At 40.6% G+C, this 18,882-nt stretch overlaps 1 protein-coding gene across 1 annotated transcript; it reads left to right on the top strand.

The window, feature by feature from the left end:
• The first annotated feature begins 987 nt into the window (after positions 1–987).
• LOC306960139 (HMG box-containing protein 1-like) lies at positions 988–17,369 on the top strand. Its single transcript, XM_079552481.1, has 13 exons — positions 988–1,086; positions 4,249–4,342; positions 5,965–6,069; positions 6,945–7,119; positions 7,357–7,474; positions 7,555–7,666; positions 10,092–10,198; positions 10,358–10,514; positions 11,683–11,827; positions 11,910–12,028; positions 14,132–14,315; positions 14,404–14,545; positions 16,959–17,369. Exons 2-13 carry the CDS (start codon positions 4,261–4,263, stop codon positions 16,974–16,976), a joined length of 1,464 nt encoding a protein of 487 aa, XP_079408607.1. The 5' UTR covers positions 988–1,086; positions 4,249–4,260; the 3' UTR covers positions 16,977–17,369.
• The last annotated feature ends 1,513 nt before the right edge of the window (positions 17,370–18,882 follow it).

The raw sequence follows: 18,882 nt of genomic DNA, 5'->3' as shown, positions 1-18,882 counted from the left end.
AAACAACACAAAATGAATAAACACAATAGATTTCACACTTTCGCACAATCAACAGACAAAGAGAGCATAACAGTGAGACATATTATTGTTATCATTAAGTTTGTTTAACCTCTACACTCTTAACCCGGCACATTTTCTCCACTTCAGCTTTACCCAAATCTAAAAGCTTCATCAAAAAACAGATAAACAAACAAAACAGATATAAGATTTTCCCTTGCGTTGTCATCACTTTTAAGAGGTTAAGAGGTTAATTAAAACCACAATCAATAGCATAACTTTCGTTTTTCCTTCCTTCCTTCCTTCCTTCCTTTCTTTCTTTCTTTCTTTTGTTCTTTCTTCTTTCTTTCTTTCCTTTCTTTCTTCCTTTCTTCCTTTTGTTCATTCTTCTTTTCTTTTGTTCTTTCTTCTTTCTTTCCTTTCTTTCATCCTTTTGTTCATTCTTCTTTTCTTTTGTTCTTTGTTCTTTCTTTCTTTCCTTTCTTTCTTTCTTTCTTTCTTTCTTTCTTTCTTCCTTCTTTCCTTTCTTTCTTTCTTTCTTTCTTCCTTTCTTTCTTTCTTTCTTCCTTTCTTTCTTTCTTTCTTTCTTCCTTCTTTCCTTTCTTTCTTTCTTCCTTTCCTTCTTTCTTCCTTTCTCTCTCTTCCTTTCTGTTTCTCTTTCTCTCTCTCGTTCTTTCTTTCTTTCGCTCTGTCCTTCCTTTCATTCTTCTTTCCTTCCTTCCTTCCTTCCTTCTTTCTTCCTTTGTTCCTTCCTTCCTTCCTTTCTTCCTTTCTTTCTTTCTTTCCCTCTCTCTCTCTCTCTCTCTCTTTCTTTCTTTCTCCCTCTCTCTCTCTCTCTCTTTCTTTCTCTCTCTCTCTCTCTCTCTCTATCAGCCCACTAGCCATTGACTGAACCTAACGTTTGATCAAAACCGATAATAAAGACACTTTGTTTCGCTGCAGTATCATAATAACAGCAGAAAAACCCGTCACCAACGTGGCCAATCACCATGAAGGAGACCACTGATTGACGTGCGGCTCAGCCAATGGGAATCCAGAATCCAATCTGTTTACACCAGCCCCCTCTCCCCGTACAAGGCGACTGTTTTGGTGAGTGAAAGAAACTTCATTGAATCGATGTATTCCTTTTAAAATCAACTAACATCAAAACAACGCTTCCCATTCGACGTGTCAACAGTTAACGTATCCAGATGAGTTGTGTTTCGGAGCTGACATCGCGTTTTTCGCCGTAAAAAAAGCCCGTTTGCGTCGTCGCTCGCGCAGTGGAGCTTTCATTGTTGACGTTACTTGTTTTGTTGAGAGAGGCTTTACGCAACCGTCCTGCCAGCTTTAAAACCAGAAGAAGAAAAACAAAACAAAATGTGATTCAGCGAGTGTTGACATCCCCCCCCCCCCGTCGGATTTATTCGTAAAGTAAAATATTAATAATTGTCGCGGATGAACTGTTTCCTTGTTCTGGTGATGCTATAATGTACTCGACCTTTTTAGCCGCAGAATGTGACTGAAAAGATTGAACCCGGTGTTTAAAAGTAACGTAAAACCGGATATAAACGGACTGCTCTCGGGTTGTTTACTTTATTTTCGGCTAATTTAACAGCCACTCTCTTCTGTCGTAACGTTGAATGAATGGGTCCGCGAGTGCGCATGCGCGGAGTCACAGAAAGTTTATAAACAGGAGTGTCACATGACGATAAGATTGCGAAATAGATGAGAGCTCGAGGCGCCGCGGCCGCTTTGCTCATTGTTTTAAACGACTGCGACTGTTATTTATGTTGCTTCTGACTGAGCCGAGCGTGATGTAACAGAGTCTCCTCACTTCACCCTCTACATCCATTTATAGCTTCTGTGCATTGGACTGGGCAGCGTTGAGTTTCCACGTCGAGAGGGTTTTGGATCCATACGTGGGATGTCAACGTACAGCTTTCTCTTAACTTGAATGCAGGGTGAATTTCGTCGACCAAAATATTTAGTCTTGATTTTAGTCAACGTGATATTTCTGACGACTAAAATTGGACTAAAACTAAATCAAAAGTTTTTCACGAGACTAAAACTATGACTAAAATGTCCAGATATTTTAGTAACTAAAATAAGACTAAATAAAAATGAAAGGGAGAGACTAAAATCATCCAAACTTCTACTGACTACTTCTACTTCTTTCTTTCTTTCTTTCTTTCTTTCTTTCTTTCTTTCTTTCTTTCTTTCTTTCTTTCTTTCTTTCTTTCTTTCTTTCTTTCTTTCTTTCTTTCTTTCTTTCTTTCTTTCTTTCTTTCTTTCTTTCTTTCTTTCTTTCTTTCTTCCTTCCTTCCTTCCTTCTTTCCTTCCTTCCTTCCTTCCTTTCTGTTCTTTCTTTCTTCCTTCCTTTTGTTGTTTCCTGTCTTTCTCTCTCTCTCTCTTTCTTTCTTTCTTTCTGTTTCTCTCTCTCTCTCTTTCTTTCTTTCTTTCTGTTTCTCTCTCTCTTTCTTTCTTCCTTCCTTTTGTTGTTTCCTGTCTTTCTCTCTCTCTTTATCTCTTTCTTTCTCTCCCTCTTTCTTTCTTTCTTTCTGTTTCTCTTTCTCTCTCTGTTTCTTTCTTTCTATCTCTCCCTCTGGAAAGGGAGAGAGAGAAAGGAGAGACTAAAATCATCCAAACTTCTATTAACAGTCTGAAAAAGCCTCATATCATTTAAATTCACCGAGCTTTGTTCATGTGAAGCAGCTCCATGAAGTCGAGGACCACGATTAAATATGATTATAATGAATAATATAAATATAAGTCGACTAAATTAGTCTTAGTTTTAGTCGACTAAAACTAGACTAAAATTTAAAAGTTTTTTTTTACTAAATCTTGACTAAAATTAAATTACATTTTAGTCAAAAGACTAAAACTAAACTAAAATATGTTGTCAAAATTAACACTGCATGAATGAAGACAATTCTATTTTTTGTTGCATTTTATTGATGATAATAATGGCTTACACTTGTATTGCGCTTTACAAGCCTGTGTTACCAAGCTTCTCAAAGCGCTTCACCAGGGGTAGGCAACGTCAGGTCCGGGGGCCAAACCCGGCCCTCCAGCACAGCACCAATAAGGGATCAAATACCTGTTAAAGTACTTTTTAAAGTATTTTTAAATGTCCTTAACTTCCCACTTGGTCATATATAATGTAAAACAGTGATTCTCCACTGGTGGGTCGGGACTCAAAAGTGGGTCGCGAGTCTATAGGGAACTTTTTTCAATATTTTCCATATGAAACTACAAGGAAACACACTGGAGCCTGTTTAAATTAATATTATTGGGATGTTTTGATCATAATTTCAGTCTTAAAAGCAAATCTACGGCGTGTTTAAATGTGTTAAAATGTGTCGTAAATACAATATTTTATACAATACATGACAAATGATTTTATTTGGGTCGCAGCTTGTCATTATGGTAATGATGGGTCTCAGAGCCAGACCACTTTAGAGCCACAGATCAAAAACATTGGCATTTGCAGAAAATGATTCTTAACTTTAGCTACAATGGTGAGGTTGGGCCCTCGGTGTTTTGGCAATGATGATTAAAAATCGCCCCCCCTGTGACGCTAACCTGCCTACCCCAGCGCTACACTGTAGTCATTACTCATTCACCCCATAATTGGTGGTGGTGAGCTACTATTGTAGCCACAGCTGCCTCATGGGGTAGATGACGGAGGTGAGGCTACCAGTCTGTGCCATCGGTTCCTCCAACCACCACCAACCACTCACTCACAGACATTCATCCTGGCCTATTATAAATGTTTTGGTAACACCTTATAATGACTACACCTTATTTAGCCTTAATAAATGATGAGTTAACACTTAATTCATCACTTAATAACTACTTAACTACTACATTTAATGCCTAACTCATAATGAATCATTTTTCATAATTGACCTCCTTTATTAAGTGTTAGTCACACTTAACTACTGCATTGTTCATGATTAATTAACTGTTAGCTCATCATTTGTAAAGGCTGAATAATGTGTAGTTATTATAAAGTGTTACCGATGTTTTCAGTGGTAGGGAAAAACCGGAGCACCGCTGCGCCACTGTGCCGCTCGATTTTAATAAACTGACCAGACCAAACAGAGCCAGTGTAAAAGTGTAAAAGAAACTTACTTCAGTTGATTCATTTATTCATTTATTCAATGTTCATTATAAACCTTGTTTGCTGCATAAATGAACATATTGTCATTTTGCTTTGATGTCATTTTGCTCAGTGCTCACTAAAGGAATTACGTGACTCTGTTTCAGTGACTGGACACAATGATGTGGGAGGTGGTGACTCCGAAGACCAGCGTCTTAAAACGCTCAGCAAGTGACTCAGAAACTCAATGTGAACAGACAGGTAAATCCAAACAAAATAATGTACTAAGACACACGTACATGGTGTAGTGCAGTGACTCACAGTAATCCAAAGACAAAATGTCCTTTTCAATTGTGCTGTGTTTTTTTTTTCTTTGCAAAGAAAATAACTTTTCACAACCAGTTCAACAACAGTAAAAGATTTGATTTTCAGAGTAAAGCCAAACAAATACATCTATTACAGTCGTGCACGGCAACAGTGTGTATCAGTAAATAATGTATCATCTCCCTTACGAGCATGCACTATGGGTGTGCCGCAGGGTTCTATATTAGGGCCCTTGCTGTTTTCTCTTTATATTAATGATTTTCCATCTGTATGTATAAATGCCAAAATGATCATGTATGCTGATGACACTGTGGTGTATATTCATGGGAAAACTGTTAAAGAGGTTACCCAAAAGTTAACCGAGGAAATGAAAAACATTTCTATTTGGTTGAAAAACTCTCATTTAACCTTGAATATCGACAAAACGGTTTCTATGTTTTTCACAAATCGCTGTAAATCCTCACTATGTAAGACTGGACCAAAAATCACCATTGAAGGTCAGGAAATCTCAAATGTAGACCAAATTAAATATTTAGGAGTCATTCTTGACCCAAATTTAAATTTCAAAAAACATATAAAAAAATTATCCAATACGTTGAAATTTAACATAGCGAATTTTAGATATATTAGAAACTCTTTGACTATAGATGCGATGATAATCCCGCACTTTCGCTACTGTATGACAAGTTGGTCGCAGGCATGTAAAACAGCCTTAAGGCCCCTGGAATCATTGTACAAAAGCTCTCTTAAAGTTCATGACAAAAAATCTTGCTTATATCATCACTGTCATATTCTTAAAAAACGTAGTATATTAAGTTTTGAAAACATAATCATATATTCAAATCTCTGTCTGTTGTTCAAGATAATTAATGGTACTGCAGCTCCTCCGTTAAAAAAGTTTATTTCATTGAGCTCAGAAATTTCATCTCGAGCCACTCGGTCGACTGTTCGGGGCGAGTGTAGGATGCCCCAGTGTAAATCCGCACTCCGCAGCTCCGCATTCTCCAGTGTGGCCATCAAACAGTGGAATATGTTGCCAACAGAGCTGACCACATGTGTAAATTTTAACACTTTTTCCCACCAGGCAAAAAATTGCTTATTTTAAAACAAACTTGTTCCCATAAATGTCCTGTAATTGGTGTGTATGCAAGAGCGTGCAATCTAATGCTTTGAATGAATGAAGTGTGTGTTGATTTTAATGCTGTTTTTGGGGAAATGTATTATTCTGTATTAGTATTTTTATGACTTTGTTGACATCAGTATAGGTGGAAATTAGCACAAGTGCTATAACCTGGTACAATGCATCTCTCCCTTTGAGGTTAATGTATATTGTACACTGTCCCTGCTCAAATAAATAAATAAACTAAACTAAACAGGACTAGCCCCCTTCCAACTTAAAAAGTAGGACGATGAATGTTATTACCTGAAGGAAGCCAGAGAGATGAAAAGGGATTTCAACAGCCACCAGTGTTAGGTGCTGTGATGGTTCTTGAGAATCATAGGACATGCAAAACAGATTTAACAAACTAATTAAAATGTATTTTTCCGTCCTTGTTCAGAGATCATGGCTGTAGACACTGACCATTCCAATGACCGGCTTCACTGTGAGGAGCACATCTTCTCCTGCCCAGCGTTGCCCACCAGTGACAGCATCATAGAATATGGTGAGACTCAAAGTGTATTTTCTTTTTAATTTTTTCTTGATAGGTTAAGATATGCCTTTATTGATCTCACAATGGAGAAATTCACTTGTGACATTCAGCTCTCAGAAAGGCATTTTATCTACAATGACTTCCAAAAACTTTAAAGCAGTACTAAGTAACTCTTCCCCCTAGAGGCCATAAGCGCAACTGCAGGTGTAGTAGAAAGTTACGATTTTTTAACTTATTAATTGTCTTGGAGAGTAAATACTACGCCGACAGGAAAGGCGAAGGGAGAGAGGGTTACAGTGCATCCAATTATACAATGGAAGTATTTTTGTTCACTCAAACTTTGCTGTAAATACTGTTTAAAGTGACGTTAGCCCGCAGTTAGCTTTGCCCGTTAGCAGGTTAGCTTCTTCTTCGTGATCCCATTATTGTGTATTGGTTGCTCCGGACCGGTGGCAGTCAAGTTGCAAACATGGTTTTCTGGCCAGAGACACCAGGGGGCGATGAAAGACCCTCCAATCATCCCATAAACACTTGTATTACCCGCACAGGGACTACGGAAAGGATTTATTAAGGTAAACACGTTACTTAGTACTGCTTTAAGGGGGCTAAAGTATAAACAGTAAAAAATGACAGACAATAATAAAAAAATTCAGTATTAGTCGTGCAGGTTTACAGTCACTTGTAGTTTGTAAAATATCTGGCTATTCCATCCATCCTTTCTTGTCTAACACTGAAGTGACAAATAGCACATTAAAATAGGATGCGATAGGTCCAAATGGGAGTTTTTGTCCTCTCAATATTTGGCTCCGACAATACAAAAATATATCTGTTACATGTAAAGTCCTGCCACCCCTGAACCATTAAGCCCCTGCACGTCCTGTTTTCAGACGACCTCCCTGAGCTGCAGCAGGTCCCGGAGGAGACGCCCCTCATGTTTGAAATCGAAACTGGACTGTCCCACCAGGACGGGCCCACTGACCCCGGCACACAGAGACTCACTCAACTCGCCCTGATCGCCACAGGACCACAGAGCCCCCTGCTGCGCCAGGACGCACACAGCAGGTAACAGAGGTTCCACAGCTTTTTTTTCCACTAGGACTCGAGTCGCTTTTCTCGCCCATCTGAGAATTGCAGTAGGTTTAGAGACATGTTTCCAGGGCCTTAATACTATAGTCTGATGGTTTTGCTGCTGAATACGAGATTAGGGTCGTAGTTGAAACACCAGGAAGTTAAAAATGAATATTCATGTGCGATTATTAACCATATTAACTTGTTTGTCACTACTTATTTTCTCTCCAGCTCATCTTCTGTCTTCAGATGCAGCGATCTCCATTCATACGCCCGGCCTCCTCCTCCCGAGCCCAGCTGCAGTCTGTCTCCCTCTAGAGGCCACGGCAGGGAGCGCAGACACAGCAGGGTACTTTTCTGCATGTCGTTATGACGTCGAAAATCTGTTTAATCTCCGTTAAACTCATATACGTTTCTTGTATCCCGCAGACGAGCAGCGAGTGTGGCTCTGCCGTTTCCACCCAGTCGTCTCTGTCTGACGATGAGGACATGGGCTGGAGCTTCTCCTGGCCCTCCACCGTCTGGCACTGTTTTATGAAAGGTGAGGATTAGTGTCTGTTTCTGTATGTTTGATTCGTTCGGTTCTAAAGTAGGAGTCCCCTTCTTCTAGTCTTTCTACATTTCTACATAAGCCTGATGAGTCAAATTCGATGATAGCCTGGGGGAAAACAACTCATGTGTTGTCACTTTTACTAATGTCTTTTCTTTTTGCACTTCTACCGCCTCTGTAGTCATCAATCTTTCGCGCTCGATGCACATTATTTTGTATACCAAATAAATGACCCTTTTAACGCAGTCTACATCTTTAAATTCACGAATAAAGAACAGCATTAGAGGAGATAACATTCATTTTCCTCTGTCTTGAAATATCACCTTGGCTATAAATCAGTAGTAGTGCTAGTTGATTAACCCTAGAACACTATTGCCAGGTGGTTTTATGCTATACTTTTATGTGGTTTTCATTATGATGGTTTATCTTAGTGTCATGGGTCTCTGAGCTTCAGCATTGTCTTTGACATCTTTGATGGCCTGGGTGTTTTCCTAATCCAAAACACACTTTTTCCTACAGACACATGTTCAGGGGATTTTCACCCAGCGATAGTGATAGAAGGTAGGGGAGGGTTAATGTATGTAATCAGGCAATCATACCCCCTTTCAATGTTGACATTCAGGGCTGCCACATTTATTTTGTGGCTTAAACTACAGCTTTGCTCCTGTCACAGAGTCGGTGTCTCTGGTCTCCCAGCAAGTGGAGTAACACATGGTTATTTTAGTCATCTGGTCATTTATACCCATTCAAAATATGGCATATTTAGTTTCTCTCTCCTGCGGCTGTTTGTGCCAAGGACACTGAGCTTCACCAGAGAAGTCTCACATATCCCAGGAATGGGTGGACCAAAAAACACGTTTCCACCTTCGTTATTTAATTTTTTAGGAATTTTTTGTTCCCAAATTCATACTTTTCCATTAATTTTGGAGCATATTTATCTGGTCCTCCCATGATGCTTTTCTTTCATTTTATTAGACATGACACAGTTTAATATAAAAGAACACGACTCAAATGTGTCATGTATTGTCATGTTTTGATAGATTTTGATGACAGCGTTACTGATGGTGTTTGATTTGAGCGATAGTGCTCTAGGGTTAATTGGTGTAGTGACTCAAGTGTCCTCAATTCACAGGCGCCCCTTTGTCTCTGGCTCTCAGAGGGACAAAAGGTTGCATGAGTTAATCCACTCACCCACCCACACATACACGCTCATACGTTACCAGTGTCTGCAAACACAGGGGATAAGGAGGGTGAAGAGGCTTTCCCACGGACACAGCGGCAAAATTAGTTTGCATACATCAAATAACTTAATTCCCTATTTCACTAAAGATGTCCTATAGCTGCATTCACTGGACCAGTTAACAAACGTTTTTAGTTGCAACTCCTCAATACAAGAACTGCTGCTGTGCGTGACACCCAAAGGCACGATATCCATTTATATTGAATCGAATTTATGCCTCATTATCATCTGACCCCCTGAGATGATCGCCCGCCCGCTGTGGTGCTTTAGGCCTCCTGTTTCCCGTTGCTTTGGGTTCAGCTTCCTCTTCCCCATATATTCACCGTCCCTCCTCAGTACATGTCCAAAACCATCTCAGTCTGGACACAACAGACATCTAACATTTACGTGAGCTCTGTGTTCATTCTGCCTCTTCCTCAATCTTTAACCCTTTATCTCCCACCTGAACTGAACACATTTCCTGTAGTTTGGCATTAAATCAAATCTAAAAGCTTCTTGGAAAGAAAAAGTGTCAAAACAGCGATAAAAATAAGATGATGAAAACGCAGCAAAAAAGATGCGATGAAAAAGTGACAGAAACACAACAATAAAGTGACAAAAAAGCCACAAAAGAGTGACAAAAAAAGTGATGAAAATGCAACAAAAAAGTAATGAAAACGTGACAGAAAAGTGACAAAGAAAGCAACAAAAGAGCGAAAGAAAGTGACATAAAAAGCAACAAAAGAGCGACAAAAGGTGACAAAGAAAGCGAAAGTGAGCGACCAATAAAACGTGACAAAAACATAACAAAAGAATGGCTAAAAACATGGAAAAAAATGGACAAAAGTGTGACAAATGCATGAAAATGTATGAAAACATCAACAACAAAAAGTGATGTCAACAAAAGGAAAGGAGGAAAAATACCCATTTAGATCAGTTTGTAGATTTCATATGAGCTGTTTTACTGGTCTATAGTCTATGAGCTCCAGTCGGGAAGCTTTTAGATTTGGATAAAGTTGAACTGGAGAAAATGTGCTCGGTTAAGGCTGGAGTTGAGAAGTTAACTCCAGCCTCCTCTTCTGCCCCGCTGTCATCTGGGGTGCCACAGGGTTCCATCCTTGGCCCAGTCCTATTCTCACACACACCCAAGCTCATTGCTTTGCCGTACTCACACAAAATCACTTGAATTTATCACAGGGACGCAGTTACGCTTCCACGTCAGCGGTCAAAATGAGTGGCGGGACATTGAGAACTTGGATTCTGCAGAACAATCAGGAGACGAGAAACAGAGTGGGTTTTTCAAGGTAAGTAACAAAATATGCACCTCTTGCCTCTTCTTACCTACCCAGGTTTGTATAATCATGGATGTTTTGATTTCTTTATTCGTTTCAGGCCAATATTACCTTCAAAAACATATTTACTTAACATGCTGCCAGTGCATTGACTCTTGCCTGTCTCTACAGAGTTATGGCTCCGAGGGGCTTCAGCTGATGGAGCATTCAGAGAGAGTGTCATGTGATCAGCCTGTGCTCCAGTTGACTTTTAACCCTGGAGCCTTTGGACACAGCTTCCTGACCGCGCGGTGCCACCTGGACCACCCGTTCTACGTCAAAAACAAAGGTAGGTCGATGTGCGGTTTAGTTAGACCCAAGACACAACGATTATTCCTCCTCTTCTGCCCCGCTGTCATCTGGGGTGCCACAGGGTTCCATCCTTGGCCCAGTCCTATTCTCACTGTACATGCTTCCACTCGGGTCCATCATTTCTAAACATAATTTGTCCTCCCACATTTATGCTGATGATGTCCAGATCTACTTACCGGTACTCCCCAACACTGCCTCTGCTCTCGAATCACTCCATAGCTGCCTTTTGGACATTAAACAACGGCTTGCTCAGAACTTTCTCCACCTGAACGAAGCAAAATCTGAATTTGTTCTTTTTGGTTCCGGGGTGTCCTTCAGTTTCAGTCCAGGGTCATGGGTCCAGTTCGCGATGCAGTTAGGAACCTGGGAGTCATCTTTGACCGAGAGCTGAACTTTAAACAACAAATAAATGCTGTTGTCAAAGCCAGTTTTTTCCAGCTGCGCCTTTTGACCAAAGTTAAACCCTTTCTCACGCGCCAAGACCTGGAGAAGGCAACGCACGCGTTCATCAGTTCTCGGTAGGGCTATTGCAACGCTCTCTACTCCGGTCTCCCACACTCGTCACTCCACCGGTTGCAGTTAGTGCAGAAGCAGCAGCCCGTCATCCAGACACAGCCACATCACTCCCGTCCTCTCCTCCCTGCACTGGCTCCCGATCCGTTTTCGGATTGATTTCAAAATTTTAATGTTTGTTTTTAAAGCCCTCAATGGTCTCGCTCCGTTATATCTAACTGAGTTGGTGACCGTACATCGCCCCAGCAGAGTCTCTGGTCTCTGATCAGATGGTTCTGGACGTGCCCAGGTCCCGGTACAAACAGTGGGGCGATCGTTCTTTCAGGGTTGTAGCGCCAAAACTGTGGAACAGCTGCCCAACAGAGCTGTCCCTCTTTAAGTCTAGATTGAAGACACATCTTTTCAAACTAGCTTTTAAGACTTAGATCGCACTTATTTGATTGATTGATTTTTTAATATTGTTTTATCTTTCTGTGAAGCACTTTGGTCCTTGTGTTGTTGTAAGGTGCTATATAAATAAACTTTGATTGAACTTTGAAGACACACACTCAAGGCTGTGCCCATCTAAAAACAATAGTGTATTATAACAGTATTATAAATTATATGTAGCAGCACATTTATTGTTTTCTCAGGTTGGTCGTCGTTCCACCCGAGCCTGACCGTGGTGCATTATGGGATACCGTGTTACGAGATGGAGGCGGGAGACGTGTGTTTGCCTCCGGGACACAGGGACGCCAAACACACAGACGACTCCCCGGTACTGGACGCTTTCAGGAGGTAACGGGAACCCGCGGCACAGGCTTGACCCGCAGATGCAAAGCAGTGCGTGTTTCTGACCTGCTGTGTTCTCTCCTTTCAGCTACTCGTTCACGCCCCTGGACTCGTCTGCGGTGTACGTGCTGAGCAGTATGGCCCGGCGCAGGAGAGAGTCTCAGTCCAGCTCTGACGCCGTGTCTCCGGACAGAAGCACAGCTCACAGTACGTAACTGGAATGGTTTAAGAATAGCTTTTACTCTAGAGCAGCGCTTCTCGCACCAGCTCTTACGACATGTGGTGGTGTTGGTATCTAAGTACCACCAGATCTAGATCAAGATGAAATCAGAACGAAAAAGAGCCTAAATCTGGGCTCCCAGGCCTCTTGTTGAATAGGAACACATTGCCAGAGATGGTATTTTTACTGTAATCTGCACACAATTATAACCTCAAAGCTAACATTATTGTGCGACAGAGCTGCCAGGATAAATGTGCCTAAATAAAGGTGTGGGACATGATCTAAAGCAGTGGTTCTCAACCTTTTGGAGGCGCGACCCCCATTAAAACAGGTAAAGGGGTTCGTGACCACACCGTGAAAAATAGGAAGACTAGCCTACATCAGGGGTAGGCAAGTTTGTGTCATGGAGGGCCGATTTTCTTCAATGCCAAAACACCAAGGGCCGAAACTCACTATTGTAGCCCAAAGTAAAGCACCTTTTTTAAGTTTTGCACATAATATATGACCTAATCAGGTGTTTTGCTGGGAAATGTGAAAATATTGACAGTATTTTCCACATTTTAGAGTCCTTTTCACATATTTGGTCTCTGATTTATGAATAAATGCTTCTTCAAAATTCTCTTGGGGGCCAAAGGTTTTATGCTGGAGGGCCGAATTTGGTCCCCGGGCCTGACGTTGCCTAGCCCTGGCCTACATAATTCTTAAAAAAACAAAGAAAAAAAGCAAATGGCTGAAAAAAATTCATCAAACTACGATCAAATAATGGCACTCTGGTAAAATAGCAAACACATTAGATTATATGCTAATGAAAATATGTATATTTTATCTAAATGATCTGGGGACCCCCCAAATTTGTCTCGCGACCCCCTTGGTTGAGAACCACTGATCTAAAGTATAAACCTAAATACTCCTCGCTAAATGTTTTACTGCATTGACTATCGACCTATGGCCCTGTGCGCCATATACACAATTCATCGTCTTTTAGCACTCCTGTCCTCAGCGCTCTTTACTCACAGCAAAAGGCCCTGGGTTCGATTCCCGAACCGTACAGGCCTTTCTGTGTGGAGCTGCATGTTTTTCTCTCCGTGTCTGGATCGGTTTCCTCTGGGCGCTCCAGTTTCTCCCATCAACAGAAAACATGCACAATAGGTTGATCCTCCAGCGAGGTGATTCAGACCATTAGCCTGACTACACATCTGGAGAGGGGCCCTCAGGTGCTGCACTGCCGTCGCCCACTGCTCCTGACGGGTTGCCCCAGTGGCAAATGCAGAGGACAAATTTTCTATGGGGCCAATGAAGACACCTTAAAGGGATATTTCAGGATTTTTGACATAGGGCCTCATTTCCTAGTTATCCAGAGTGTTGTAGATTTCTGGAGATAAATATTTTTTTTTATTCATGCAGTGCACCTGAAGCAAATCACTTACAACACCAGACTACTGATATAAATGTCTGTGTTGACTGAATAATTTTTGAAATATAGTCATTTTGCATTTAAAAGAACTTATATTTGAGCAGCATCAGCTTCCTGGTTGTAGCTACGCAGCGGCGGAGTGATCTGCTCTGTTACCGGATCTACAGTAGTTTGTTTACCTGCGGCCGCCATTACTATACGTGGAATTCACAGAGGAGCTTTCTACAAATCAGATATGGCAACGTTTGGGGGACGACCCCATGATTATGAAGAGGTTTTTAGTGCAGGCTACTAGTTACCATAGACATGCACTAGCCTAGCACAACTATACTCTTCAAATATAAGAACTGTATTAATAAAAAAATGAGGCCCTATGTCAAAAATCCTGAAATATCCCTTTAACCTTAACCTTATATAGACCAAAATTTGACAGAAGTTTGTCCGACCTGGGTGTAAACCACGTCTATCCAATGTTCATGCCGTCAATTGTCTTGTTCATCACACTCTATTTTCATTCTAATGTTGTTCATTCAGTGTTTGCTTCTGGCTGATCCACCGTCTGGGGCAATTCCAAAAGTGACTTCACAAACCACCGTCAAATAAGCACTGCCAAATTAGTTTTTGTTTTACTGTGGACTTGTCGTTTTTGTTAATGTAAGTGTCTGTGGTGCTATAGGCTCACACGGACCTGGCTCCACCCACTCCCCTCATCACAAGCCAGTCAGGAGCCCGAACAAAGAATCACCAGGAAGCAGCTGTGACGCATCCACCAGGTCCAAACGACCGATGAACGCCTTCATGTTGTTCGCTAAAAAGTACCGAGTCCAGTACACACAGATGTACCCGGGCAAAGACAACAGGTACAGTACACTTACCCGTGAATACAGTATGCAACCTCCACATATTTATCATGCCTTTCATATTCTCATTGTCCAATCTGTTTGTCAGAGCGATCAGTGTGTTGTTGGGTGAGCGGTGGAAGAAGCTGCGCAGTGAAGAGCGCAGAGTGTTCACGACTCAAGCCAAAGCTTTGGCCGACGAACAGAAGAGAATCAACCCCGACTGCTGGAAACGCAAGCGCACCAACTCTGTGAGCACACATCTAACAAGACCTGTGTTTAAACTGGAGAATGCAAGTCAGGAAGTTAGGGCAGAATCAGATATTGATGCTATAGGTTCTTTTTATGTAGCCTCCCAAGTCGTCACAGAGATAGATGAGTTCATGGCTTTAAAGGACAAGCTCTGTCACAGCAATGTAAATGGCAACAACTAGCCTATAATATACTCAAGGACAGAGCAAAATTCAGTTCAGTACTGGAAAAAGAATTTGTTATAGGGTCTATTCGAGAAGAGTTACATGCATATATGAGGGCAGGCGAGATATAGTTCGGCTGGGGGGTCTCCACCCTCTAGACGTGCTGTAAAAACCTTGTCTTTTAACGCATCATACTGAGTAGGACGCAAACATTGCCCACATGTCCACAGGTTAGGGAAGATGGGTGGGGGCCTGTTGGGGGGGGTTAGTGCCCACAACTGGCCCACTCTACACCCTGTTTTCAATGCACTGTATTATATAGGGCTTACACAAATAATAATGATATCATAAAAGACTTAATAAAATAAAATAAAAACATTACAACAGTAGAAATGGCAATGACAATAAGAGAGTAACGAGATTATTGAGCACGATAGGCATGTTTAATGCCTTCAAACTATGCTGAGTGTTAATATGATTAGAAGAATTTTATAAGAAAATTACATCTGATGTCAACATAAGGTCTATTTAACTTGGGTGACTTGATCAGACAAACAGAAGTGTCCATTCAATTTGAAGTAACTTTGAAATTCTGTAAAAGAGTAAAAGAATTTACTATAATAATAAAAACTGTAAAAAGGAGGAAAACAAAAAAAAAATTGGTTTGTTATGGTATGCATCCACATAAGGAACAAATTCGAAATAAAATGACTACTACTACTACTATATTAACTCATCAATAACTACAAATCCTTCATGAGCTGACTTTTACTTTAATATATCAGGAAGATGTGGCTACACGACCTTTATAAGTAGTCTACTTGTTTGGTGTTGTAGGGTATGAGGGTTTATTAATCAATTAATTTGTATATTAATTAATTAATAGGTTGTAGATTAGCCTTAAAATTTAACGGGGCACCAGTTCGACAAGCGAACAAAATAAAAGTAAGAATAGGAGGCTAAACTACAGATTTATCTGAAGGAAATGAGGTCTTGGACGTACACATGGACCCTTATTCTGGAATAATAAACACAGACATTACCAAAGCAAACTGTGGTTTATGGAGGTTTAATGATCAAAATCAATTAACAGACGGCATTAAATATTAAAGTGCAAACAGAATAACCTAGAAGGCTAACAGGATGAATAATCAGATAAAAAGGTTCTAAAATTGTATCTGAAAGTCAGTAAGGTGGTTATGTGAGTCTTATTGAGCTAGGTCTGTGAGATACGCTTACGACCGTGAGAAAGGTTTTCCACGCCAACTGTGGTCCGGCGTTCCAAGGTCCTGGTGTCCGACGGCCTGTTTGGTCGTGGTCTCTGGGTGGCGATTCTCGAGCTCATGCAGGCGCGGCTGGGGTCTCTCTCCAGCTCCTCGGGGCCTTGGGGTTTGGATTGACCAGCTAGACTCAAATTGGTTTCGCTGAAAGCTCAGCGATCAAAAATGTTGTTGTCTTGTAGGAAAAATGCAAATGTTCTTGAAAGAAGTAACTGGTAGTTACAAAATCACGTCAACTGACGGGCTCAAACTTAAAGTTCTTGTGGTCCATCTGAGACAAAGGAGAGGTCAGAGTTCAGCGGGGAATGTTAGCCATGTGTTCATCCTGCCGTCTCTTTCTCCTCCTCCTTCCAACTCAACTCAGAAGCGCGTTTTAAAAAAAGAAGAGACAAGAGTCTTTCTATTTCTGCTTCCTTTATACCAAGGGGGCGGCCCCTTTTTCTTAGGGCCCAAGTGGGAAGGGAGGAAGCCGTATCTTGGCAAGAAATTCATGAAATACATTCCTATTGCGATAAAACACATTAACAACTTCACAAACTTTCTAAATGCATTCCAACATTTCGAACAGTATGTATGTACATTGCATCTTTTTGACCTGGGGAAGAATTCATCATTAGAACAGATCGGTTGAGTTCATTCTCACTGTCCATGAATTAAAGAATTGGCTTATTACTCAAATCGGATGTTTGAGATTCAGTCTTTAGTCCAATTCGAAGGTCAATAAAGAGTTCTCATCTCTGGTTGTGACGGTTAAAGGATAGATCGTCACAGTCTTAATTTTGTCCTGAACCGCCATTCACAAGACAGGAAGTGAAGACCATAAAATGGTCTAGGGTCTTCAAGTGGGGGGTTTTGGTCATCTCTGGAATGCGGTAACCACGGTCAAGAGCAAAGGTCATCCTCAGATGCTACAGTGTTGTTTCTCATCTTTCCCAGAGTTTAATTTATGTTTTCTTTTTATCCAACAGGGCTCTCAAGCAAAGTGAGCCACGACGACCACCACGAGGTGACCCAAGCTTTTAATACAGTAACTCACTTCCCGCCTCCGCTGTAGATGTTTTCTGCACCAACTCTCATCGCAATGGTGGTTGTTTCCTTCATTCACGTCTTTGTGTGATCACTTAGGTGTTTTTACTATATTTTTGCAATAATCAGGTAAACCTCATGTAAATATTGGTGCTATAGCTTTTGAAACTGCTTGGTTTTATGCAATACACAGCGATATTAATAATCATTCGACCAGTATTTGCACTCATGCACGTGCCATGGCATTGCCTTTCATTTTATTTATTGCATAATACTGTCATCCTTTTACCAAATGGTACTAGTGTTTTCCACAGATAATTTCAATATTTTTTTTCTAAACTCACATTTACTCTACTTTTTAATGGCTTGATATACATGCCTTTCAGTCATGTGACTTTTGTTGTTATGGTAGCCATTTTGAATACCGAAGTAGACTTATGCAGTACTACAACATGTAATAATATCTCTACTCAGGATATAAATGAAAGACAACTGATTGACAGTGGCATTTTAATATACTCGTAATCATTGGTCAAGAAGATAACAGCAAAAGCACGGCCCCAGAGACGCACGTTTATGTGAAGAAACCAGTGTCAGTGTTTAAGCTGCTCAAGACGTTAGCATGCTACCGGTTAGCATTTAACTTCAACAGCTCAGCTCCGACATCTCCAAGAGGAAGCCCTGAACCACACTCCAAACATCTAGCCTTGGATACAACATGTGAGCTGAGCTGTTACTGTAGTATTTCCTCTTTGTTCATAGATGTGAGATTTATCGTGTTGAAGCCATTGACAGTTGCTAACCGGTAGCACGCTAACATCACAAGCAGCTTAAACACTGACTCAGACTGAGGCTCTGTTGACATGACAAACTGTAAAAATCACAGAGAACGATTTCCTGTTTCCTCTTTGATGTATTAATTTAGTCTGAGGAGTGAGGAAGATCTTTAGTAAATCCTGCTGTAGCTCGACGGACAGAGCTGCTACATCTGTGCCACTTTTACTGGTTATATCACATAAACGTCTCTGGGGCCGTGTTTTAACTGTTTTCTTCTTGAGCAATGAAAGTACATAAAAAATACCACTGTCAATCAGTTGTCTTTCATTTTCATCCTGAGTAGAGATATTGTTACATGTTGCAGTCCTAAATAATCCTACTTCGGTATTCAAAATGGCCGCCGGAGCTCTGCGTGAAGTCATTAGAAACGCATGTATAAAATAGGCCACAGTCTTACACGATACATGGTCCGGTTGTATTAATGCCAAATGATTTTAATACCAAGTCATCCAGGTTTTAATCTCTCAACTTCAAGCAGGTATTTTTTTAAATCTTAATCTCTAAATAAGGGCAGATAACACATTTGTTGTTGTGTGAAAGCAGTAATTTGTGCTTTTTTTTATGCTGTTTTTTTTGTTTTAAATTGTCAGGACATAACAGTGCCTTCATAACTGGACATCCTACCACAGTGTAATAATGATAATAATGTAATGTGAGGATGAGCCGCCAGTCGTATCATCCAGCCAACATTCCTTTCTCACATCCATGAAAGGCAAAGTACATAGAAATACTCACATACTACTCGTTAAACAAGTGCCAAAGTTCAAAGTGCCTGAAAAGTAGCTTAAAGGAGATAAATGACCTAAAATGGGTTTAACTTTGGTTTACCTGGACTAGTGTCACTTGTCTAAGATGTGATTTAAACAAAAACAAATAGTGCCAATGAAACAAGAATTAAAAAGGACAACATAGACAAGATTAACTTTATGACATTAAAATAAAGATTGTGATATTTCCTGCAATTATTATCATATATAATTCTCATGATAATCGAAGGTGTTGCGTAGTTTGCTTTGTGTTTATTTATTG

This window comes from Gobius niger (genome assembly GCF_951799975.1).
Source record: "Gobius niger genome assembly, chromosome: 2".
In the NCBI taxonomy this organism is placed as follows: Eukaryota; Metazoa; Chordata; class Actinopteri; order Gobiiformes; family Gobiidae; genus Gobius; species Gobius niger.
This window is presented reverse-complemented; position numbering and strand designations above follow the sequence as displayed.

What these genes read in the sequence shown, in the direction of transcription:
- LOC306960139 (XM_079552481.1), top strand. Translation starts at nt 4,261, where the DNA reads ATGATGTGGGAGGTGGTGACTCCGAAGACCAGCGTCTTAAAACGCTCA. An exon ending in GGGAGCGCAGACACAGCAGG is followed by an intron (nt 7,475 to 7,554) that starts GTACTTTTCTGC and finishes TGTATCCCGCAG; the next exon opens with ACGAGCAGCGAGTGTGGCTC. An exon ending in TACCCGGGCAAAGACAACAG is followed by an intron (nt 14,316 to 14,403) that starts GTACAGTACACT and finishes TCTGTTTGTCAG; the next exon opens with AGCGATCAGTGTGTTGTTGG.